Source organism: Contarinia nasturtii, unplaced genomic scaffold, assembly GCF_009176525.2.
Source record: "Contarinia nasturtii isolate CC-2019 unplaced genomic scaffold, AAFC_CNas_1.1 Cnas_scaffold_533, whole genome shotgun sequence".
NCBI classification, from domain to species: Eukaryota; Metazoa; Arthropoda; class Insecta; order Diptera; family Cecidomyiidae; genus Contarinia; species Contarinia nasturtii.
In genome coordinates, this window is record NW_022197885.1 from 4,800,099 (window position 1) to 4,823,685 (window position 23,587).

Here is a 23,587-nt window from a genome sequence, read left to right on the forward strand (position 1 = left end):
GCATCATTCAATTGCTCGCATAAATGTATGTCTTTCTGAACGCTTGGTCTGCGCATGAGATGAACACACAGCGATACAAATACCGTAGGGAATTCTATATGTAAAACACTGGTATAAATAAATGATTCAGTTTAATCCATGAAAGTTTTAATCAAACTTATTTCTCATTTCAAATGTACAAACTATTTTTCTATCATTGTTTAGAGAAGTCAAATCAGTCATGCTCCAAACTAAAAAATTGCTTCAATTCAGTCAAATGATTTATATCTTAAATCGTTGATATATGCGAATGAAAAAATGAAAAGTCCGAAATCAATTCGGCGGCAAACATGAAACTGTTACGTCTTACTTAAAACAATAAAGTGAAACAAACAATTTCAATTAATTCAATACAATAAAAAAAACCTCTTGAAACCGGATATCAGAAAAAAATTATGTTTAACTATGCAATTAACTAATATCGTGGTTATTCATCGTCATCAAAATCTGTTGGTGGATTACACGACGTTTTTTTGAAGTGATTCATCAATCCAAGACGCAAATAAAATGAACTTTGACACACTGGACAGTGGAATTGTTTCGTTTTTTTACGCGAGGGCCACTTCCCTGATATTTTGTTTGAATTTCGATCCTTTCCTGAACGTACACGTTTATATTGATTGTCTGTGGTGCTGCTGTCAGTTGACATTTCATCGAACATTGATCCTTTTTTTCTATTTTTCTCACTTCGATCCACTATAATTCAACGAACAGTTTTTGAAAAAAATGTAAAATATTTAAAAAAAAACTGAAAATGTTCCAATCTCTTACGTTTTTTTCTACGTCTAATTATTCTCGATTTAGTTTGTCCGTCACCATTGTCCATCTTTGCTGCGGTTGGTTTATGGTTTGATGACAATTCATCTGTTGTATGTTCAGACACCATAGGAACAATATTTCGATTTCTTGGCCTTTGAGTTCTTGTCTGTTCATTCGAGCCGATCGAACATTCACAAGACGTATTTCGATTGCAATTCATTTTTTTCTCCCTACTGCTGCCTGGTTCATTGAATGAAATGTCGTGTGGTATATCATTGGTATACGTTGTATCATCAAATGATGACAATAGTACGGATGGCGTTGATCTAGCTATCGATAAATCGTCCGTATCACCATCAAGTGGCCTATGCAGGCCAAGAATTTGCAATCGTTTTGCAAGCCTCATAAATTCATCTATGTCATTCGATTGAATCTCAATGCTGCCCGTGTATAAATATTCAACGATTTTACTCATATGTTCGAATTTTACATCATTGAAAAAAACTGCAATTAAAATTATTTGCAATATAGTATGAATTGTGCATGAAAAACCATTATGTTGTACTTACATATTGGAAAATTGTTCGAATCATTACTGAATTTAAGCACTTTTCGAAAGTATTCGGAGGCAGCTGCCAAAATAAAGCGATGCGCCTTAATATGCTTTCCACCCGCTGATAAAGTTACATCAAGAAAATCATCTAATGCCAAAACATTTTGAAATAATCTCGTATGGATATTTTTCGATTCAAGTGTAAGATAACGGCGCCTGTTTTCTCTCGACATTTTACCCCTTCAAATAAAGAACAATTCAATTAAATTTTCTGAACAATTTCCATGCACTGACTTGACAACATTGACAATAAATCGACAAATGTGTTGGCTACGATACAAATGTCAGTCGTTGTAATGAGCAACGGTTTTTATTGTTATTGTATTTGTATCAAAATATGCTGCACACACATTCGGTTTCTGTTTACAATTGAAGGGCTACCACTAGATTAATACTAAAAAATGTCGTATTTCGCAGTGAATGACAGTGGGCGCAATATCACAATACTCATAACATTGTGAATAAAGCAGAAAACAGTGCACACGTGCTCAAGATTTTTGCCGCTGAAAAACGTGAAAACAATTGAATTTTATCTGAATTGTTTCAGTCGTGTCAAAATGGACGTTTTTTATGATATCGAGAAAATTGTGCGTCATCGCCGTCGCCCAGATGGATCGTATGAATATTTTGTGAAATGGAAGGTAAGAGCACTTTTTCCGTTCTTTCGTTGGCATTTGTTATTGTTTTCCCTGTTGTTTCCCTCCGCATTAATTTTCGAAAATTGAGGTTTTGTTTTTAAATCGAATACTGCGCAATAAAAGATATTCATTGTTTGTTTTTTTTTTTTTTTTTGAAACGATGGAATGTTTTTCAGGGATATGATTCATCAGCCAATACATGGGAGCCAAAGGAAAATTTTGAATCGGAACAAATGATCGATAATTACCACGATTCGCTGGAACCAGACCCTCCGATTGATCCGATTAAAATGAAAAAGGAAATCGATGACGATGAAACAACGAACAAGAAAAGTCGCTCGTATTTGAAACCAACCGATCTACTGCCGGAAAAAAAAATCACCGAACGAAATTTGGTAGCAGAGAAAGTGATAAATATTCATCATATGCTGCAAAACGAAAAGGATCTGGTTGCTTTGATTCAATTCAAGAACAAAAAAGGACTGCATTACGTAAAAGCATCATGGGCCAACAAACATTGCCCCAAATTGGTCATCAAATTCTACGAAAGTCGCATTTGCTGGCGCGACAAGCGGTAAGTGGATATCATTCATTAAATACATACCATTTTATTGATAAAACTAAAAACATCATTTAAATTGAATTTTTATTTGTTTCGTTTCAGATCCGGTGAAATTGTCGATTTTCATGCTTCGAAAGCCTAAAAGAATACATTGCAATACATTGCACAACAGCACATTTGTACAAGTAAATTGTATAACAACGAGATTCAATTTTATTATTTTATTCTCGACTAAATGTCGTTTTTTTACAAACAATTTATATGGTTCAAATAAATTTACGACGAGATTTTTTTTCAACATAAAGGAATCTTGTTTTGTCACTCGGTTTTTCTCTTTCAGTGCATAAAAATTCTATTCGCTACATCTTATAGGTTATGTTGTAAAAAATGATCACACTGTCACTGAAATGTTCAAACGTTGAATGAATGAGAAACTCTAGTTTTGATGGTCTTCTATGGGAATCACAGTTTCAGTCGTAATGCAAAAATCGCCTCCGTCTTTGTTGCACGTAAAACGTTTAAAACCCTGCACCAATATGCTATCGTAGTCATTTTGTTTGCGACTGACCACAATCAATTGACGAGCATTGAGTATCATTTCTAACATTTTTTTATCCAACACATTGTCGCCGTTGTCGACGTCCTCGTAATCATGTTCCACTAGAAATCGCTGAATGATGTTCTGCAAGCTATCACGTGGGTGGCCAATGATGCTACGATTCAAAATGGTCAGAGATGGATTTGTTGTAATCGACAATGCCAAATGAAACAGCAAACCAAAACGGTGACATTTCACATCGAACAAATCACTTGGCGCGATTACATTATTGGTACCTTTGGTTTTGGTGACAAAACTCAGACCTGTGCATTTGTCACATAATTTCTTCATTTCATGATCTTTATACTGTTGAAAAAGATATGTCCTTAGATTTTCACATTGTATTAATAAATGCTCATTTGGACTCACCCATTTGACACACACTATCTTTATTTCACGATTATTCGTATGACGATTTTGCTCCTGATTCAAAACCCAATCTTCATCAAAATTTGTGTCAGGAAAAACAAATTCGCGTTGATGGCCAAATTCAATTCCAAAGCCAATTACACCATCGGCGGGGTCAATCAATTTGTTCAGATATTTCGCAATGTTTACCAACCCCTTGTAATAAATGGTAGCAAAAAACATTTCACTGCTAATTATTGCCATATTAGTTGATGTCTCTATGGCACCTTGCTCAACCAATTCATAACACACGGGGAGGTCTTTAAAATGCATTAGAATATAGTCAAAATCTGCGTCAAGATCGGGCAGGTACAAACCATCTGGCACACCTTTTAATAGCTAAGAGAATGCAAAATTTGTCAACATTTTTGATAGAAGCTTCTTTTTAAGATTTACTGTTTGATTCACTTACGTCATAATAATTCGCATCGGCAGGAATTTGAATGGTGTTCACATCATCCATCAAATCTGGATATTTTTGTATTTTATTGAATTTGCACAACGTTTGTTGATATTTTTTCATGTGCTCATTGTGTTCGACAACCTGCTTGCACATTTGCATCATTTCATTTTCTGGAACCATATTTGAGACATTGAATTGTTGCTTGTAATCGAATGTTTCCAATGCTGGGAGGCTATTTTTCAATTCCTCAATATTACGGTTGAATGCGCCCCCCACTGGCAACAGATCCATAACATTGGCTCCGTTCAAGCGATTCATTGCCTGTTTTTCAAATTCACTACAAGTTGATGCAAACGGATTATTTTTGGAATTTCATTCTGTCTCGATTCATTTATTACTCACATAATTGCCTTATTCACTGCATCAGGAACATATCGCTCAAAGTGTATTTGCTGCAAATGAGTAACTGGATCTTGATAATTGGCCTGCGAATTTAATCACAAAGAAAATTATTTTTTTTTAAATTATCACATTTGAATGCGATCTGTTACTTCAATCATATCCAACTTCATTTTATTAGCATTGATCTCGGCGTCTTGCTGCATAATCAGTTTCTCCCAAGAAATCAATGAATCGGTCATTTGACGATGATTTTTCAGAGAAAGTGCAAATTTCAAATGTTCGCTACAAAAAAATTTAGAAATTACTTTAAAACTCATTCAAAAACAAAAGGAAGGTATTCACGTGATGATAAAGTCTTCAATATTGCCAACATGTTCGTAAGTCCCTGCATCTATTTCCACTTCCACTTGCGAGGTGAAAATCTTGTGTTCCGATTTAATCTTTATGTCACGTTGAGTCTTAACTTTTTGCCATTTATCCAGAAACACATTCATGACATCGTCTTCATTGCAATTGTTTGTCACAATATGACCATCGTAAAAGTAACATTTTGTGCCTTGAATAATGTTGCAATGATGCTTAATCGTGTCGTCTTGAATTATATCGATGGCGACATTTTCGGTGCAAATACGAAAGTTATCAAAGTAATTGCCAGTTTCAGGGGAGTCACAGTTTAAAACTTGCAATAAACTTAACGACGTATATGGCTGTTAAAAATAGAAAATTGAAAACATAAATTTGAAATCCATCACTTCAATTTGATTATATTGGAGAACCTTACTAAATCTGTTGAACACAACGGATAAAACTCCTCAATGCTATATGCATAAATATGGCCACCATTTTTCAGTAACGGTTTAACAATGTCCATGAAATCATCGGACGCCGCCTTTGTTTTAAATATGAACGATGTAAAATACTCGCATAAAAATGGTACGATAATCTTTAAAGTATGCTCATCCAATGTTGGTTCGATATAGTCAAGCATATTTCCAATAAAATTGGGTGTAACATTCAGGTCAAAGGCTGATGGCAATGTCAATGCCATTAATCCAGCACGCCATGAAAGAATACTCGCCTGAAATCAAGTGGAATTAGATTTACATGAAAAAAATCGGTATATCCAATTACTCACAGGCTCCAAAATTGTTTGAGTTTCAAAAAATTCCTCGAAAATCATTTGAGCTTTTGTCGATTGATTTGTACACTGCAACAGGTTACGCGATCTTATCACACTGTTCAAATTGAAGTAGATAATCAGAAATTGTTTTCCAATATATTTGTTTTTTCGTCAAAATCACCTATTGATCTGTGATTCCAATCGCTTACTCACTGCATCTGCTATCTCATTTTGATAATTCCTGATATTTTGACGTTTTTCTCGTACCAATCGTTGGATTTTCTTGTAATCCTCATTATCATTAAGCGACTGAATTCGATTTTCAGCGGCCACAATCAATTTTTCACAATCAGTGACAACATCTCCAATTGTTAATTGTGGATGCTTATATTGCTTCTCTTCACATACCTAACGGAGAATCACAAAAGAAATGAATAGAAATAATAATTTAAAATAATCAACGAATCGAAATAATGAAAATAAAGTGAATGAATTTCCATACCCATCTCACTAAAATCTCGTTAAATGGTCGCAAGCCGAGTTCAGCATCTTGTATCGCATCAATCTTCATTTGGTAATCCATGAAATGGCTGCGTTGAATGTCCTCATATTTATCGGCTTCCATCGATAGTTTAAGTTCGCGCTGCTTAGCTCGAGCATCATGCACTTCATTTGGTCGTTTTTCACCCAATCCATGCAGTTGGTTTTTCAATATTGCCGCCCCATTTGTACGTAATTTAATTAGAAGTTTTTTGGCCTCGTCCATGCGTCTTCGTTCTAAGTACAGGAGAGCAATTGGAATGGGACATGTTGTGGCAAATTCATTCTCTTTGATAAGTTCGATAATGCTTTGGCCAGCCAATGAACTGACAAAAATCTGATTCCAATCAAAATTCGTTGGTAACGTGCGTTCACTGATGATCAAATCATTAATGCGAATGAATTTATGCTGTGCCATCTCTTCGTGAAACTTTTTGATCATTTGCTTCATCTTTTTAAAGTAAACAAAACCAATGCGACCTTCGCTGAGATACCGAGTCACCACGAAATGTTTACTCGTTTTACCCTGAAAAGCAAATTTAATTGTTTTCTATGGTCTTTATCGCCAAAAACACAGAGATTACTTACATTCAATTTAAATGGCATATCGGATGAAATATACAGTTTCACGTATTGCTTGTTTGGATTTTTATCTTTTGCATTCTGACAATTTAATGCCAAGTATTCATCTTCGTACGTCCGATTCAATATGAAATCGATGGCTATTGGGAGAAATTAATTAATTTTTAATCCACAAAAATGCAACGAAATTTATAACAAACAAAAAAATTTTGAAGAAAAATCGGATAATAACCACTTGGAATTGCCATCTTAACAGCGTCTGCAGAACCGTTGATCAAATTCGTGTGTTTGTCGAGTTGCACCACGGTTTTTTGTTTAATTGATAAAAATCCACAAATGACAATCTAGTTGACGAAATGAAAATACCGAATTTAACAAAATTCAATTAAAAAATGGAAATAAGCGTGAAAAGAAATGATCGGAATCGAGTTCGACAAATTTAAAATTCACTTTATATAACTATGAGGGGAAAAAATCCACCGACTTAAATTCAAAACCTTGTCAATTGTGATTTTCTTAAATAGTATCTTATCGTCTTCCATATTTTGAATGTTCTGTCTCAATAATGCACTTTTCAACTGGTCTTTCGATCTCAGCAATAACAATTTTATGTGATCCTATCGAGGTTGACGATTCATGTCGACTGATCAAAACTCATCTCGAAAATTGTTTTCGATGCATTCTCTTTCCAAATTTGTTTACCAGAGAAACTGCGTGCCAATCAATGTGCCAATGTTGAAAAATCAAACACGGTAAAAAACATTCAGATTATATTGTGTCGTTTTTATGAATGCATTTCTTTGATTTTGCAACGCTTGCAAAGAATCGCAAAAAAAATTGAAGACAACGTTTTAATGATTGGTTCATGAAATAGCTTCGGACAAAACAAATACATCCATAAAATGCATGGAAAAGTGGTACTCACTCAAAACATTGCGCTCAATTCGCTTTTCACTCAATGGAAAAATCGCTCAACTGGTTCGTTCCATACGTACTCATTGTTATTGCATGTACAATTCAGTTGCTACGAAGCCATCATAAAAGCACCATCCATTTTTTATTTGAAGCCAATTTATATCCAATAGTGTGAGTTTCGGTTGTATTTCTTCTTCAGTCTTCTTTTTGAATCGAAATTACCGTTTGAATGCGATGTGAATGGTATGATTGGTTTCCTTTGGTTGCCATTGTCTAACAATAAGAAGTTTGTTGTTATTATTGTTGTTGTGATAAAATTGTTACAAAGTGAGAACTAATTGGGTTGTATTTTTTGCTGTACGTGTGTGTATAAGAGTGAGAGTAAGAGCAAATGATGAATCCTTCACCAAATTGGAGATCCCAAAAATACTAAGCGTCATGCTTCACAAAGTTTTCCTACATTATTTCCGTTCATGGTGCATATTGTTTAAATATTCATATCACCTTATACCATTCATGCCTTTTTTTGGCGATATTCATCTTTAATAATTCAAACATCTATTTATATTTTAATATTAGATGAGATTTCAAATGAACTTCGTTTAACATTTTATTTCGAAAATGCATTTTTATTCCGTTCTACTAGTAAAACAAACTATCAACGTCAAGTTCAGATGTGTGAAAGGAGGGAGATATATTTTTTTCTCTGCAAATATGTCCCATTAATGTCACTAAACAATAAGCGTCATTTTCATGTATCAAAAAAGCCCTGAGCAAAAAAATAGAGAATGTTTCTCCTTGTTTGTTTGAAAAAGTTATGATAACATATAACGTCTTGGTTTATCTAAATTCAACAGAATTTCATACCCGCTTAAGCGGAGAGATGATTGCATGGAAAAGAAATTCAAACTGATTAAGTGTCAATATATAACCCAGAGCGATCTCTTTCATAGAAAAGCGTATTGGCAAAACAAAAAAAAAAACAACAAACCGAAATGAAAAAAGTAAATAAAAATCGTTTTGAATGTGATTTGTGTGTGTGTGTGTGTGCATGTGTACGTGTGTGTCAGGTAGAGCATGATATTTATGTGACATTGCATCTGATATTAATTCACTTTGCAAACGACAGTTGATTCCATGTCATAGGGATATCGGAGAATTGTTCGACGTGCTTTCAGCTGAAAGTGAACAAAAGGGAAACAGCTCAACTTCGATGAAACGAATCGCAACGATAACAAAACGGAAGCCAAATCGATATATTGACGTGATTGAATGCAAGGTAAGCATGAAAAAAATTCTTATGTCTGCAAGTGATTTTATTGCTATTTGCTCATTTTAGTGTGATATTTTTGTTTGGTGAATCAGCTCACAAACAATATTGATTCGGTAGGCGTTGATTTCCAAATCTGAAATTTTGTCATATCGCACACTCTTCTGGCATATTGAAATCCATTCACAACAACATATTCTATTCAAACACTTCAGAATGCGTACGATACTTGTATGGAAACAAAAACAATGTCTTCTTTGCAACCATGCCAACTTCGAGCGTCCAATGAATGAAAATCTTGTTTTATCAACACTTGATAATTTCACGGAAAATAGTCTTGGTTACAATCGAAACAGTAACTGTCTGTTTCGTTGTTTTATCCAACTATTTAAGTGGTTTTGTAAGGCTTTCGATGGATTATTTATGAGCACACGCTGTATTCGATTCCTTATCAAAAACAACAATTCAACAAACAAATAAAACTATGAATGTTAAGGGATTCTTATTCTTCGTGATATTTCGCGGATTTTTTTCTTCGATTTGTTGCCAACAATTTTTTTCTTCATATTTTTGTGTTTTTATACTTTCCCACTTCAATTGAATTTTTGTTTTAATAAAAAAATATTCTCAAATTAGTCGCCATTGTCGTTCTTTCTTATTAAAATTCGGTTTGAAACGTCAAAATCAGATTGCAGCGCACCACTTTACAATGCGACTCTTGAAGTTTGACTAGCATTCAACTTCAAATTAAAGCAAAAATTACTAAACGCATCGTGAACCGCATCCAAAGAAATACTTTTTTTTACTCTGATGCGGCAGTTGTAATTTGATAACTTAGCGAATATTCACAATTGGAATTCAATTTGTATATTCGAAAATAAATCCAAACATGTTAGGCTAATACATCTCCAAATAATCCTAATAAGACACAACAACAAAATTGTTTGTAAAAAAAAATCATAAATATATTACAGAACGAGAAGGTACTATGGAATCGAGAATGCTAAGCGAAGCATAAATAAAAATTGTTTACAAAGATGTGTGTTGACGATTTCTTCGAACCCATCGTCATTCGCAACGAAAATATTTCAAACAAAAAAATGTTCAGAAAAAAAACAGCATGAGTGAAAGAGAAATGCTGTAGGTCACTGCGAACAGACACAATTCGTTATATAAAATACGATTGTGATTGTTTGCTTGAGAAAAGTGATTGAAACCACTTCTGTGAAGAAAAAATATCGAATTATGTATACACATGTACATATAATATGTGATCGGCTCGCACTGCTGTTCGAATCACAATCGAGAATAGAATAAATCGGATTTATTTTCTTCTAAATAGTAAATCGATTGAATTCGATTCACGCCATTACATAAAGTACTTTGAATTCATGAATGAATGCGACGATTTGAGATTTTGATAATCGTCTTGTGAATCAAACTCTGTGATATGTATGGCGGGTTCTGTGATGTGTATGTTTTTTTCTGCTATCGACAAAGTCTTTGAGTACGCTGCTTATAAATTTGGGTGGCAACAGATAAGTAACAGTTAAGGCAATCATATTCGAAGCAAAGGGCAGTTTATTTTTAAAAAAAGGTGAAAACGCCAATTATATTGAATCAGACAATTTAATTTTGTTTGCTTAAAGTCACATCCAATTAAAATATTTGCAAAATGATAGTGAGTGTTGCATTTTTTGTAAAATAAACAGATGGGCCGACATCAATTAAATTCACTTTTCGGAAAAAATAAACGATATTCGTATTTAAAATATTATAACGCGTTCGTTCACATTTCTGCTGAGACAAGTAAATCTATAATGAATTTATTGGAAAAGATCCAACAGTTTTGAATCGAATTAATTGCATTTTTTGTCAATTAACATAATGAATTGAACATTTTTGTGTTCGCTCTCTCCCTTTCTCTCATTTATTGTCCCTTTCGTTCGTTCTCATTTTATCCTCCAATTCAGATCTCGTTGCTATCATGGTACACTGGCTGCCGTATGTGAATATCGGCTGGCGGAATCGTCAACTAATTAAAATATAATATTTCCACGCAATATCCAGATGAATTGAAAAATAACCATCATTTAAAGTCTCAGTGGCAAAATGTATGCGAATTTTATAGCATTAATGTTGCTCCAAATTTGGTCGCGTCAACATAATCTAAATTTATCCTAAAACACAACGATCGTTTGGAATATTTATAATGCGATTATTTTTGTCGTTGACCTCTCAAAACTCGATTATTTTTGTCTATACTATACAGATTGACACCGGTTGACTGATAATCCACAGTTTAAAGTGAAATTCACTTGTTAGTTTACATAGTAAAATAAACTATATTAAAATATGTCGTCATCGTTCGTTTCATAAATAATGAGGATGTGAAGCCTTGAAGGAGTTTATATTAAATATAATGTAGCCAAACATGTGTTATTTACATGGCATTTCGAATTGAATGTCAAATCAACAAAGTATAGAACCTAGATGGAAAACTTCTTGTCGTAAACACGACAATTTTGAGTTAATTGAGATTTCTTCAAAACGTTTTACGTAATAGTAATGAAAAGTTACAATTGAAATCGTAGAACATGGGGGCGAACTTGTTATCGAAGAGTTTTCATTTTGTTTCATTAATGTGAATCCAATAATATTTAAAGTGACAACAAATGAACCAATTCATAAGATACTATGTTGTGCATTTTGAGTTCGGAAATTGAATTATTACCATTTTGAGATGGGGCACTCTCTTACGGTTGTTTATTTTCTCGTTTGTGGAAATAAATACTATTGGTAAATACCAAATGGAAAACAAGCAATTTCAAACAAATAAACGGTAGAAAGATGAAGCACTTCATGGAAATGCTCATATGTTGCTTCATTTTGTCGATAACTATAAGAAATTAATTGAATTGTTCGTCCATTCACGTCAGCGACAAACTTCTTACTGTTAATAATTTCCATTAAAATGGCTACACCATAACTCATAGACCGTCTTAGAAGAATTGCTCCATTCTTGAAACCATATTATTACACAATAACTTATTGAAATTATTGCGCAATATCTTAATAGAATGGCACGACTCCATAGACGAATTTAATTTGGCATTCAATTTACTTCAGCATTCAATGAAATTTTCCATTAAATTCTATGATTTTCGAACATTTTTATTGATGAACAGGGTTTTTTCCATTTCAACTCAATTTTTTGCGCGAGCGGGAGAGAGAAAGAAAATGTAACATATTCAAAATCATTATGTGTCTGTGTGTCGGTGGAATAAATGACATTTTTGTCTGAAATATACATTTTTCTTTGAAAATTCTTCTGTGGCTCAGACATATTTTTCTGTGAATAAATCAAAATATCGATTAAATCAAATTATAGCAATAAAAATTACTTCAAATCGATATGTATTCCGATTAGCACCGCTTGCCACCACATGACTCACTACGTATTAAGGAAATGCATCAATTTATCAAGCGAAGCATGGAACCAAATGATATTGCGAACGTTCATCATTTTGATTTAAAATTCAATATACCAGTTTTCCATTCGGAACGAAGACATATGTTCAGAATTTTTTTGATATCGATTTCTATTGGCGGACACGTGTGTAGGAAAATTTGAATCCCTTTGACGTGATGCATGCGATTGATTTTCCGTTTATTTGTCGTTTACAATTTCCAGTGCAAGCTTTACAGTCGTCGCCGTGGTTGGTATTGACACTGAACATTCATTTATTATTTACGTCAATAAATCGACAACAGGCTGGCTGACATTGTTTGGCCCTGTCTGCTTAGTGCAATGAAATCTGATTGAATAGAAAATAGAAAAAAATCAAGGCCAATGCAAATTACATTTTGCCGACGAAAATTTCATATTTCGTATACAAGATGAAACTATTTTCTCATTTCTTTGTGTTACTCGCATGACATTTCAAACTATGGGCCATTGTTGTAAGAGTGTTCAGCATATAAACAGAGAAAAGGAATCTTTCAATACTTGCGAAGGGTTAATGCAAGTGTCGCGACTTATTGATACCATTTTATCGAATACTAATGATCAACATTTCAACGTCCATTTGATGAAAGTTCGAAATGTCGACCATTTATTTCATTCGAATCCTTTGCAACTGTTGCAACTCATTAATATACCAATCGGTGTTCAACGTATACGATTTTACTTACACGTACATGTGCATGGCCTTAATAAATACGGCCATTTTTTAGGATTACGTGGGATGGTTCTTTGTGTCAGCTTGCGTCGGCTACCATGTCGGTAGTTCATTAATGAAATGGGCAATTTTTCATCATACTTAATATTACCAAAAAGTAATTGTTCCTTTTGGAATTTGAGCACCGGATTCACTCTCTTTTTTCATTGATTTTTGGACACTCGAAAATAAGATCAAACAATTAAAATCTAAGAAAAAGTTTAGTCAGTAAATTACTGATAAAAACACCCTTCTTCAGGACGATAAATTTTTTTCGCAATACTTTTATTCATTCCTGAAAATCGGACACAATGACGAAATTTTTTAAATCAATTTCAATTAGCAAACGGAAGAATGCGATATTAAACGGTTGGCTTAATAATCATCACCATTGGATACATGAATGAGATACTTTTATTGCTTCGCTTTTATCAAATATTCTCAATGTGGGCAAAAAAAGGTTCAGCTCATTTTACTTATAATTTATTTTTAAACTGTTATTGTGCCAATTTTCTATTGAATTTTTTTCCGTTTTGTAACAATTGCTCTTCATTTAACTTTATTTTCCAAAAAATATCGATGGTTACGCAAAATTGCATGTTTTCTTCCTTTTGACTGATTGATTTTATACTCATTTTTCGACCGCTTACCTTTTTTGTGTGATTTCTACGTAAATAAAATTAACATCTGAGCTGGAACTGAAAGAAATATAAATGTAAATAATATTTCTTTTTTTCCGAAGGACATGCAAAGTTATAAGAAAATTCGTTTTGGCTTACATTTCCCATCTGACAGAAAAAGAGAATGTTAAATCAAGCATGAAAAATCTTCAAAAATATGAAGAAAAAAAACACCCCATTATCAACAGTTTGAACTGAAATCAGTCATTTAGAAATGTATGTCGTGATACCTTAACACATATGAAGCATTAATCATACACATTAATTTAAAAGTGATATATCACTATATGAGTAGCGTGACATGATTGATCGAAAATGTCATTTTCAATTCGTTGATTAAGCTTTTAATATTTCGAATAAATTCCGTGTTCAAGAGAAATGAACGGACAGGTTGAATGTCCTTGTTTCTCTGTGTTATGATTACACGGTTCATCGTTTACTTAAGTTATTATTATTGTTCCACTCCTTGTTCACCTTTAACTCTGTCTCTAGGCACAGAGACATATCTTCGTCCATATCTTTCTGAATTTGTCATACGCAATTATGTATGTTTAAACAACTTCTTTTACAGCGCAAATCCAATGTCAATGATGCCAAATAGGGGAGAGTGACGGAAAATATTTACACAATTAAATAAACAACTTGGCGACAATTCATCATTATTTCATAAACTCAAGTTTCGAAAGCTTTTGGAGAATGCTTTCTTTTTCAAATTTTAATTGTTCCGTGCCATTTGCTAAAATCGCTGTGCTCATTATATTATTATTTTTAGGCCGAATAACCTTGATTTTTTGCCTCGGCCATTTCTTTTAGAAAAAAAAAAACGGATTATGTGGGCAACAATTCGAAGAGAATCAATGCAAGAACAATATCAAGTTTCTTCAAGAGATTTTGCCGATGGAAATATAAAATAATAATAAAAGGGATCAAGCGATTGGTTCTACAATAATTGAATAATAACAGCGATGCGCATAAATTTGATATGCTCTTCAAATGGTATGAAGGTCAATTGAGTCGATAAGCTGCACGTATTAGGGATTAATAGCAACACGTCTCAAAGTTATTTGAATTTGGTTGATGCGCTCGTTTTATATCATACGAATAAATTGGCTAGTTCGTAAAAACAAATGAAATAATTGCATGAAATGTTCATCATTGGGACTGATTTCTGATGAAATCATGTTCGATAAACAGAACGTATCGAATAAAAATTAATATGGAATCCACACATGATTGCATTTTAAATATTCAGAAAATACCAAGGAAAATACACACAATTGTGTCATTTCATTGGAAATCTGTGAAATTGTGCGTCATACGAAAAGAGTTTCATGGCTAATTTTCTGCTATTTTTATGCAATGAATCATTTGATGTGACATAAAAATGAATTCATTGTTATCCGAAAAATGTTTTCTTTTCGGAAAAGGTTTCTATATGAAATTATCGGAAATAAATTGTTGAGAAATATTGATTTCTCTATGAATATGAATAATATTATTATTGAGAAATATTAGATTCTAGATGAATCGAACTAATATTGTGTTAATGACTTAAACAGGTTAATATATTCGCTTGCACGTATATACAAAGCAGTAAAAATGAAACTAAATTTGAAATACGAATGTTAATGATTCATATATTGATAAAGTCAATCTCACTATATGAACTATTTTCTATTATTCTAAATTTGTATAAATACCAATACTTTTCATAAATAAAATCACTTCAAACTTAACTCTGCTAAACACAACATAAATGCTGAAAGAAAAATGAAATTCTCGGAAAATGATTTAACTCCCCGTAGTGTAAGTGATAAAACGGGGCCCAACCCGATAGTACGTTATTAAATTTGTTATTTGTTGCTTAATTGGGCAAATCAGAATCAATTAGGAACGCTAAGCGGGGTAAGTGTCAACAAAATTCTGTCAAAACTAATTTCCGCCTTTTTTCACATTCGAAAGTAATTAGAATGTGCTTGAAGAAAAGAAAAGCACACAACAACCGTTTTCTTCTGAATTGGAACAAGGTTTAGCATTCTGCCCGTCAGCGCTGAAAACGGAAGTTAACAAAAGAAATCAAGGTTGCTCATGCGAGTGAATAATGGAGTTTTTTTTTCGTTAAAAGAATTTTCATTTCTTTCACATTTAATGACACAAACGACGTACTCAAATGCAAACAATTTGCAAGTTCTTTGTGTAGTCTAACCAAAAATCGTTGAGATGTAAAATTGAGTAAAGGTCGGAACAGTGCGTTTTTCTCTTCTCAAACGAGAGTCTCTTTTTATTTCGCAAAAATGTAAAAAAACTCTCACTTCATTCAAAATTCTTGCATGTGTATTTTTAATCATAAAAGCGTGCTTAAAAAAACTTAGTGCTTAAAATAATGGCAGAGCCAAAGAAAATCGCTACGGCATGAAGTCGATAATAACCATAAGTCCTGTAAAATTAGAACCGTTTCAACGCCATTACAACTGCGCTTTGTAAACATATTAAAGCGAATGGTTGTTGTTGATTTTGCATCGTCTCTTTCCACTTGTGTGTGTGTAAGTGTGCAGCATATATGGTCTGCAAGAAAGCAGAAAGCGCGGCCGAAGTGGAAACTCATCGCAGATTTTTCTTTTCGTTATTTTGAGAGAGAGAAAAAACAAACACCATGATTTAAAGTTATGGTTGCGCACACAATGGCTGAGAATGAGATCGTATATTTTTTTTTCGTTGGCATAAAAGTAAATCCAAGTTGAAAATCTTACAGAAAACACTCATGCCAGTGCAAAGTTTATATATACGAAAACAGAGGAACAGAATAAGATGAGAAAACAGTACAATTTTTTTTGAAAATGAAATAAGATTTTGTGTGTCGTCAAGCCCACAGTTTCCAGCATATTTTCATCGTTCTGCCCTTGCTTTTGTAAAATTTACATTTCTTTTTTTTTGTAATTGCACTTTTAATGCTTGAGCAAATTTCTCCTTTTTCGTTCCTGCATAATTTGTTGCTCAGATTCAATCTTCATTTGCATGAAGGTGTGTGAAAATACAAAATATGTGTGGGCTGCATCGAGCCCGATATGAAATCAAATGTCCGATGGGTCTCTTACGACACAATGAAATGGATCTTATCTCGGACTTTTCCAATGCTTCTGTCCGACAATGATTTAGTATAGAAAAAAACATGCACATCTAATTTAGTTTATCTAAAATCGAAAATGAGCAAATGTTGAAATTCATATGCATTTATTCTTGTTTAAAATGTTCAATTTAAGCATGCTTATCCCAGCAGATTTCAATCAACGTTTCAGCTTATAAATTATAGTCGAAATTCCAAAATGAACAATCAGATAGTTTTTTCTCTCTCATTCAGATGTGTTCGCTCCGTTTAACATTCTCTTCGGTTATTTTTGGCAAGCAACCTTTAACATGATTTTCTACCTGAAACATTATACCCGCAGCAGCCAAAGCCAATGAAACCGCATTCGTTTTAACTCATTTAAATAATAATATAATGTCCTTTTTTGGTGAACGAATCAAAACCGCTGGAAATAGTAGCTAATTTTAAAATGTGGTTTGTAAAAGCGGAGAGGCCAGTTGCCAGATCTCGACACAAAAACCGAAAAATTAAAATGTGGAAAGTGTCTTTCAACGTGTTTTACATTCACATCCAACCAAATTACCATGCTACTTTTTTGTGCTGTATGCTCGAGCCAGTGTTTATTTTGTTTCGCGTTTTTTTTCTGGCTGTTGATCTTGTTAAGTTTTGGTTGAAAACCCCCCACGGAGCGAGAAAATGTAGCAAAAAACATTCGAGGGCTAATCCATGATACCTACCATTGCAAAACGATATCCGGACCATACATGCCACCTACGACATTTTGGAAGAAACATACAAACAGTAAAAAAAAGTCATCACTGAAGGTTTTAACGGAACAAAACCAATACTTTTTGCATGAAAAATTCCATAACTTATGCTGGAGTGCAGAAGTGACACATGGGAAAAAAAGTGGAGCAATGATGGTTCGTTGAATAACATGACAAATATGCGTTTACGGGATTAGCATAACAGCATCGTGTGTTACAAACAAATCAAGCATTGTATGCTGCGCAAATTGTCATCATCATTCTGATGAAAAACTACCCTGATTGATGCTTTTGAAAAAAAGACCGACATGTACAATTGCGTTACATTGTTTTGGTGTATGAAAATAGCACAAAGGCACAACCTTCCTGCTACATTTCGTGTTCTTTGTAGTATTTAAATGTTACATATTTGTCCATGTATAAAAGCTTATTTAATGCACAATGCTGTTTTTCGCATTGTATAATTTATTTAAAAAGAATTCCATACAGAGTGGATTTAATTAAAAAAGGATTTATCGACGGACTTTGTCGCCACAAAGCTTCGACGAATGTTTGGGATGGAATGACGCAACACAGAAAACTTACGGTCAAGGATACAGGTTTTCTACCGCTTTTTTTCTCTTCTTCTATCACTCTCTCTCTCCTCTTTCCCTCTTTTTCTCTCCGTCACATATTTAGAGCACGTCTGTGTACAGAAATATTTGCTTAGTCATTGCATTCGATTAACACCCGATGAACGATGACAACCATGCATGGTGTCGACTATTTTGTGTATTGTACATGTACACTATACCATCAGGTTTTCAATGGCAATCATCAATGGTTTGTGGATACAGTCGCACATTTTTTGTTTGTTCTTCTCGTTAAGTTTGTTTATATGTAGCTCAAACAAAATCCAAACCTTTTGTGATTGCTCACATATCAGAGAGATACAAAACTCATGTGTGTGTGTGTATGGTTTAAAAGTTTCAAAAAGCCAATTCACTTTGGCTCTTCAATTAAATCTTGGTATCAAAGAACTTGTCATTTGGATAATGGCATTTTTGACGTAAGAATTTCACTGCAAAAAGACCATGTTATGATGTTTTGATGACAAAACTTGAAAGCCAAAAACCCAAAATGATAATTAATGTTTGCATGGAATACACCAGTTTTGGAATGGTAAAAACCACCATCTTGTTGCTATTAAAACAAAACTTGCATCTAACCAACATTGTATGAGCATGTGAACAATAATTTGTCGATTTCACATGTGGTAAAACATTCTTATTGCATTTCTTTGTATGCATCAAACGCACACTTCATACATGATGCATTTTAGGGGTGAAATATTCCTTTGCATATATGAAATGGCAATTATTTCCACGAATTTGTAACCAAAAGGTATTCACATGCCAAAATAGACAACATTATTTCACAACTTTATTGGCATTCATTTGATACAATCATGCGACCAACGTTGCTGGTTTTTATAGCATAAAATCGACTTCTTCGAGATTCTTTTCAATATTCTTGTTTGCCATTGTGTTGCTATCCCAACAAACATTTGTTGTGGCAAATTCATCCATTATCGGGCATATGTTGACGGTCAATATTGGGGTTGGATTTGTGTGTAGTTTCAGTCAATTTTACCGTCAAAATGGAAAGGAAAAAAAGAAAAAAAAACAATTCAGTTAGATTGAATGCAAAAATAAACTATCAATTCAATAAAGTACTCACCTACGGGTTCTTTTATATTCCGCACAGCCCTAAATAGGGACCCGTACTGCGGTCAAGGGTACAATAGAAATCCTTGGATTTAAACTATTCACGCCTAGTAACTAACAAAATTGTTAAAATATTCTTCTTATGATTATTGTTGATTTTATGCTGCTATCAGTTGACATTGTTCGCATGGTGTGGATTGTCAGGTCTCTTCAACGAATCGGGCAATGGTATGCCAAAAAGACGACACATTCCTATAAAATCAGAAATAAACACAAAACATTAATCAATTAATATGAACACTGAACACCTAACGCTCTGCTCTCTATTCTCAATTTAATATTAATACAATATACAATTATGCACATACCTTTGAATAAAATATTCTTTGCGGCAACAATGTCACGGTGCCAAATGACTACGTGCTCAATCATGTCTTCTGGTGCAGCATCACCCAATTCATGGTATTCTCGAGTTAATGACCAAGTTTTGAAGATAACTTTTATCTTTGGCACTAAACGCTCGATGTTCTCACGATCTGGATTGATTGCTCTCTCTACAATTCGCTCTTTCTTAAGCTCTTGTCTGCTTAAATTCGTCACAATTATCGGTGGTAGTCCAACAATCGGTTTTGGTATGCAATTTCGACAAATTTTGAATCGATGATTTTTGGTTTCTCTTGGAAATCGCTCGTGACAATTGGCACACGTTATTGATGTACCCCATTCATCTTGAAAACTGACCTTTGTGTGCTCTTGTTTCTTGAAGCTGGTCGCCAATTTACGCGTTCCTGGGCATCTTTTCCGCTTCTTTATGCCCCATGGCCGATTTGGTGCCATTTCTCCAGCACCAATCCAAATCCAAGACGGTTTGTTGTTCGTTACCCGCATGGCAACTTTATCACTTGTTTTGGTAGCCTTGATGTGGTGATCGAGATCCAATCGTGCATATTTTCGAGTCGCATATGCTTGCAGTCCCATTCGTAGCATTTTGATGCGATGCAGAATGTACGCTTTCCATGTGGATCCACGCGGCGATGGTATCACTGGGTACGACTTGAAATCCATTTGTTCTTCTTCAACAAACCACCAGGTCAACCGATCAGCCTTCCGATCTCTCTTCTTCTGCTCGGTTTGCCAATGAAATCGTGGATTGGATATTTTAATGTTTTCCTGTTAAATAATAACGTCAAATTTCAATCACGTTCCAAAAAAAAAAACATTGTAATAACAAACTTAACTTATCTCAATGTTTGACTTGATATGGCGGCGCACAACGGCAACCCACGTTTTCTCGTTCGGATCGATGGCACTAGCATATGTCATGTTGTTAAATGTGGCATGCTCCGAATTTTCCACCCAAGCCTTCGCTGGCTTCTCGTACAATATTGACACGCAAACACTATTGGTGATGATTTGCGAGTGAAACCGCTTCTGCTTGCCGATTTGTTTGATTTTATCCATGTCGAAAACCAAATTCCACAATTCATCTCGATGGCCGTACAAGTAATAGTCCAGTGTGTATTTGTTCATTCGATTGGTCAGCGGATTGCGAGAACTTGGCACCACTCCTAGTACAGTGTTCGCCAAATAATACATATCTGTCATATCCAATCGAACGTTTTTCAGTTGGAATCGGCATAACGGGACAAGTGCGAAATTGTTCACTTTTGGCGGTCGATTGTTCGTTATCAATCCATCGCGACGGAATGCATGCCATTGTTGTGAATATTGATGAAACACTTCGATTTGGCGTTGCATTTGACCGAACATCCACAGTGATTGGAACCAATTGTCCTTAACGAACTCATTGACAGTGACCGGAACCAATTGTTCATTATGAACTTTTTGACACTGCCAACCGATTCTTTCCAGTTCATACAATAAAATGTTCATCTTATTTGTTCTCTCTACATCACCATGTGTCAGATCTTTGTTACTAGTGGCGTAAACTTTTGCGTTTCGTATATCGATGCCGTCAAATTTTGATCCATTGTATTGATGGCCATTGATATTCATGTTATAATACCAGCGTTTCATTTGAAAAAACGATTCAACATGTTCTGAACAATGAGTGTTGAGATTGGTCTGATTATTTCGAATGTGATCTTGGTAGAAATAATTAAAACCATTTCCCAGGCATTCTTTATCGGGCCATTCAAAATTCTCTACACCGAAGTGTGCCTCGACAATGTTACGAAAAGCTGGCGGCATTAGTTCCTCTCTGTCGACTTTATCGGCTAAAACACCGTTAAAGCACTCAATGAAAAATGTTTTACCGTTTTGTACAAAAAATTGTTGGTTCCCATCATCGATGGCTTCTTGAATTTTGTACAACGCCAACAATGATGCCAGTGACGAAATCAGTGTCATTTTGTAGCTTCGATGATCCAAAAACTGAATCACTCTGTCGCGATATTCTTCCCGTATGATTGACTTGACGCCTTGTTTTATGACTACAAGGTTCTTAATGTCGTCTTTCCTTTCGGGTGGACTGTATAAATGAAACGAAAACAAAGAAAAACATACACACTTATTTAAAAAAAAACTGGTCACAAAACAATATTGCGAAATTGCATCGAAAATCCAATGAAAAAAAAACACAGAATAAATATTAAGAAAAACAATGCTTACATATTAAATTGATCCTCTCTTGATCTTGTTCTACTCATGGTTTAATCAATCAATCACAATTTCTGGTGCTTTTCCAAATACTATGGGATAGTTATCACTATTTTCGGTTGCAATCAATTCGCATCAATTTCACAATTCAAATTGTAATTTTTAATGTGTTTTTGTTGGTTCTGCTTGTAAACTACCTGACGAAATTCAATTATTATTATCAATTTAAAGTTATTTTTCTGACTTGATGATGAGATTTAATGGTATTTCAAATAGCTTCACAGCGCGAACGGTAACTTTGAACTAAAATGAATGCAGAAATGCACCGCTATTTATAGCAAATTATTGCTGTATTGCAAAAAGTCAAGCCTCGAAAACTAAAATGACTGCAATTAAACGATTCTATTGATACATCAATATATGCAAACAAATTTACAATATTTTCATTCAACAACTCAATCACTCCACTTTGATTTGCCACAAAACTCTGCCGAAAATGCATTTTTAAACAGGAACATAACAAATCACAAACGAGAGAATTGTCGAAATGGTTTTTTTTTCAAATGTGTTTCGATGATTTGGAATATTAACAGTAATACTTTATAAATGTTCTGTCGTTTGAATTGAAAACAGAAACAGACACAAAATATTTCCGCAAATATATCCATCACATTTCGTGAACACACGATATCGTTGTATCAAAACACTGACAAAGCACATCACAAAAACAAGCGGTGATCGGGAATACTGTTGTACGGTCAAAATTAAACAGTTTGTTGCATTCGCGCTAGTATTTCGTTTACAGAAAAACAAAAACACAAACACATATTATATTGTCTCTCTCACATGTTTCGTTTCTTTGTGCTGTGACATAAAAAAGCCACTGATACAATAATAGCACTAAAATCCATTTGTCTTATTTTATCATGTTGAAAACTGAAATCGGTTGTCATTTTGAATTTAATTTGTTTGAAAAAAACAACAACAACGCACATTTTCTGACCGCTAATAAGAACAAAGAAACTCGTGCGTATGAATATCATGGATATACTCTACATTCCGTTTGACACTAAAATGGCCACATAATTATCCTTGTGAATGTGTGACTCTCTCTGTTGTGCATTTAAATGTGTACAAACTTTCAATTGTTTATATGCGCGACCGGTTCAATATTGCTTGTTTCAAACCGAAACACCGAATGAATTTGTTTATATCACTTTCCCTCACACACACACAAACTCTGTATTCGTAGCGATATTTGACTTTTTGAATTTGTCCAACTGAATTTTAGGCGACGGAGAATGCAATCGTATGAGATTGTTGTTGTTGTATACCAAAAATCATCTCTTTCTAAACTGGCGGCACTTCTCAGTATAGTTTTGGCCGCAATAAAAAAATCAATCCCGTTAAATATTGAATAGAGTGATTTGTTTGTTTGTGATACATGTTAAATCGAAGCACAAAAATTTCTTTGCTACATTAATTCTGTTGAAAACTGAAAAATGTGAATACAAACTTTGTGTGTACTCCAGTTGAAAAGAAAACAAATCTGAATGGCAACTCATTATATTTCGTTGTGATTTTGTGTATTGAAACATTTTTGTCAATACACTGTAATTTTGTCGATGTGTGATGTTCAATATTCAACTGATCCTTGCCTT

At 34.0% G+C, this 23,587-nt stretch overlaps 6 protein-coding genes across 6 annotated transcripts in view; 2 read left to right on the forward strand and 4 right to left on the reverse strand.

Annotated features, from left to right (window-relative positions):
- Positions 1 to 199: 199 nt before the first annotated feature.
- On the reverse strand, positions 200 to 1,719 carry LOC116339563 (protein bric-a-brac 1-like). The gene is made up of 3 exons (XM_031765517.1): positions 1,368 to 1,719; positions 811 to 1,302; positions 200 to 735 (listed from the first exon to the last, which is right to left on the reverse strand). The coding sequence occupies exons 1-3, from the start codon at positions 1,582 to 1,584 to the stop codon at positions 467 to 469; spliced, it is 978 nt and encodes a 325-aa protein (XP_031621377.1). The 5' UTR covers positions 1,585 to 1,719; the 3' UTR covers positions 200 to 466.
- Positions 1,720 to 1,845: 126 nt separating this feature from the next.
- LOC116339564 (chromobox protein homolog 3-like) lies at positions 1,846 to 2,915 on the forward strand. Its single transcript, XM_031765518.1, has 3 exons — positions 1,846 to 2,052; positions 2,226 to 2,623; positions 2,714 to 2,915. Exons 1-3 carry the CDS (start codon positions 1,969 to 1,971, stop codon positions 2,751 to 2,753), a joined length of 522 nt encoding a protein of 173 aa, XP_031621378.1. The 5' UTR covers positions 1,846 to 1,968; the 3' UTR covers positions 2,754 to 2,915.
- LOC116339725 lies at positions 2,897 to 6,912 on the reverse strand. Its single transcript, XM_031765758.1, has 12 exons — positions 6,897 to 6,912; positions 6,671 to 6,804; positions 6,045 to 6,608; positions 5,724 to 5,950; positions 5,558 to 5,657; positions 5,204 to 5,500; positions 4,765 to 5,129; positions 4,572 to 4,704; positions 4,423 to 4,505; positions 4,030 to 4,357; positions 3,579 to 3,956; positions 2,897 to 3,515 (listed from the first exon to the last, which is right to left on the reverse strand). The coding sequence occupies exons 1-12, from the start codon at positions 6,910 to 6,912 to the stop codon at positions 3,048 to 3,050; spliced, it is 3,093 nt and encodes a 1,030-aa protein (XP_031621618.1). The 3' UTR covers positions 2,897 to 3,047.
- Positions 6,913 to 7,694: 782 nt separating this feature from the next.
- Positions 7,695 to 23,587, forward strand: part of LOC116339389 — a 67,364-nt gene continuing 51,471 nt past the window's right edge. The window contains exons 1-2 of the mRNA XM_031765235.1: positions 7,695 to 7,750; positions 8,709 to 8,858. The gene's annotated coding sequence lies outside the window, so the exon portion shown is untranslated. The remainder of the gene's footprint in view (positions 7,751 to 8,708; positions 8,859 to 23,587) is intronic.
- LOC116339390 lies at positions 19,322 to 20,473 on the reverse strand. The gene is made up of 2 exons (XM_031765237.1): positions 19,676 to 20,473; positions 19,322 to 19,559 (listed from the first exon to the last, which is right to left on the reverse strand). The coding sequence occupies exons 1-2, from the start codon at positions 20,370 to 20,372 to the stop codon at positions 19,477 to 19,479; spliced, it is 780 nt and encodes a 259-aa protein (XP_031621097.1). The 5' UTR covers positions 20,373 to 20,473; the 3' UTR covers positions 19,322 to 19,476.
- LOC116339726 lies at positions 20,541 to 22,017 on the reverse strand. The gene is made up of 2 exons (XM_031765759.1): positions 21,939 to 22,017; positions 20,541 to 21,798 (listed from the first exon to the last, which is right to left on the reverse strand). The coding sequence occupies exons 1-2, from the start codon at positions 21,974 to 21,976 to the stop codon at positions 20,541 to 20,543; spliced, it is 1,296 nt and encodes a 431-aa protein (XP_031621619.1). The 5' UTR covers positions 21,977 to 22,017.

Excerpts from the sequence above, each read along its gene's own strand:
- LOC116339563 (XM_031765517.1), bottom strand. The coding sequence starts at position 1,584 with ATGTCGAGAGAAAACAGGCGCCGTTATCTTACACTTGAATCGAAAAAT. Across the intron at positions 1,303-1,367 it reads TTCGAACAATTTTCCAATAT|TTTTTTTCAATGATGTAAAA; the intron begins GTAAGTACAACA and ends TTTTAATTGCAG. Across the intron at positions 736-810 it reads AATTAGACGTAGAAAAAAAC|TGGATCGAAGTGAGAAAAAT; the intron begins GTAAGAGATTGG and ends GTTGAATTATAG.
- LOC116339564 (XM_031765518.1), top strand. The coding sequence starts at position 1,969 with ATGGACGTTTTTTATGATATCGAGAAAATTGTGCGTCATCGCCGTCGC. Across the intron at positions 2,053-2,225 it reads AATATTTTGTGAAATGGAAG|GGATATGATTCATCAGCCAA; the intron begins GTAAGAGCACTT and ends AATGTTTTTCAG. Across the intron at positions 2,624-2,713 it reads ATTTGCTGGCGCGACAAGCG|ATCCGGTGAAATTGTCGATT; the intron begins GTAAGTGGATAT and ends GTTTCGTTTCAG.
- LOC116339725 (XM_031765758.1), bottom strand. Across the intron at positions 5,951-6,044 it reads ACGAGATTTTAGTGAGATGG|GTATGTGAAGAGAAGCAATA; the intron begins GTATGGAAATTC and ends ATTCTCCGTTAG. Across the intron at positions 3,957-4,029 it reads CCGATGCGAATTATTATGAC|CTATTAAAAGGTGTGCCAGA; the intron begins GTAAGTGAATCA and ends GCATTCTCTTAG.
- LOC116339390 (XM_031765237.1), bottom strand. The coding sequence starts at position 20,372 with ATGGATTTCAAGTCGTACCCAGTGATACCATCGCCGCGTGGATCCACA. Across the intron at positions 19,560-19,675 it reads AAAGAATATTTTATTCAAAG|GAATGTGTCGTCTTTTTGGC; the intron begins GTATGTGCATAA and ends CTGATTTTATAG.
- LOC116339726 (XM_031765759.1), bottom strand. The coding sequence starts at position 21,976 with ATGAGTAGAACAAGATCAAGAGAGGATCAATTTAATAT. Across the intron at positions 21,799-21,938 it reads AGAGAGGATCAATTTAATAT|TCCACCCGAAAGGAAAGACG; the intron begins GTAAGCATTGTT and ends TCATTTATACAG.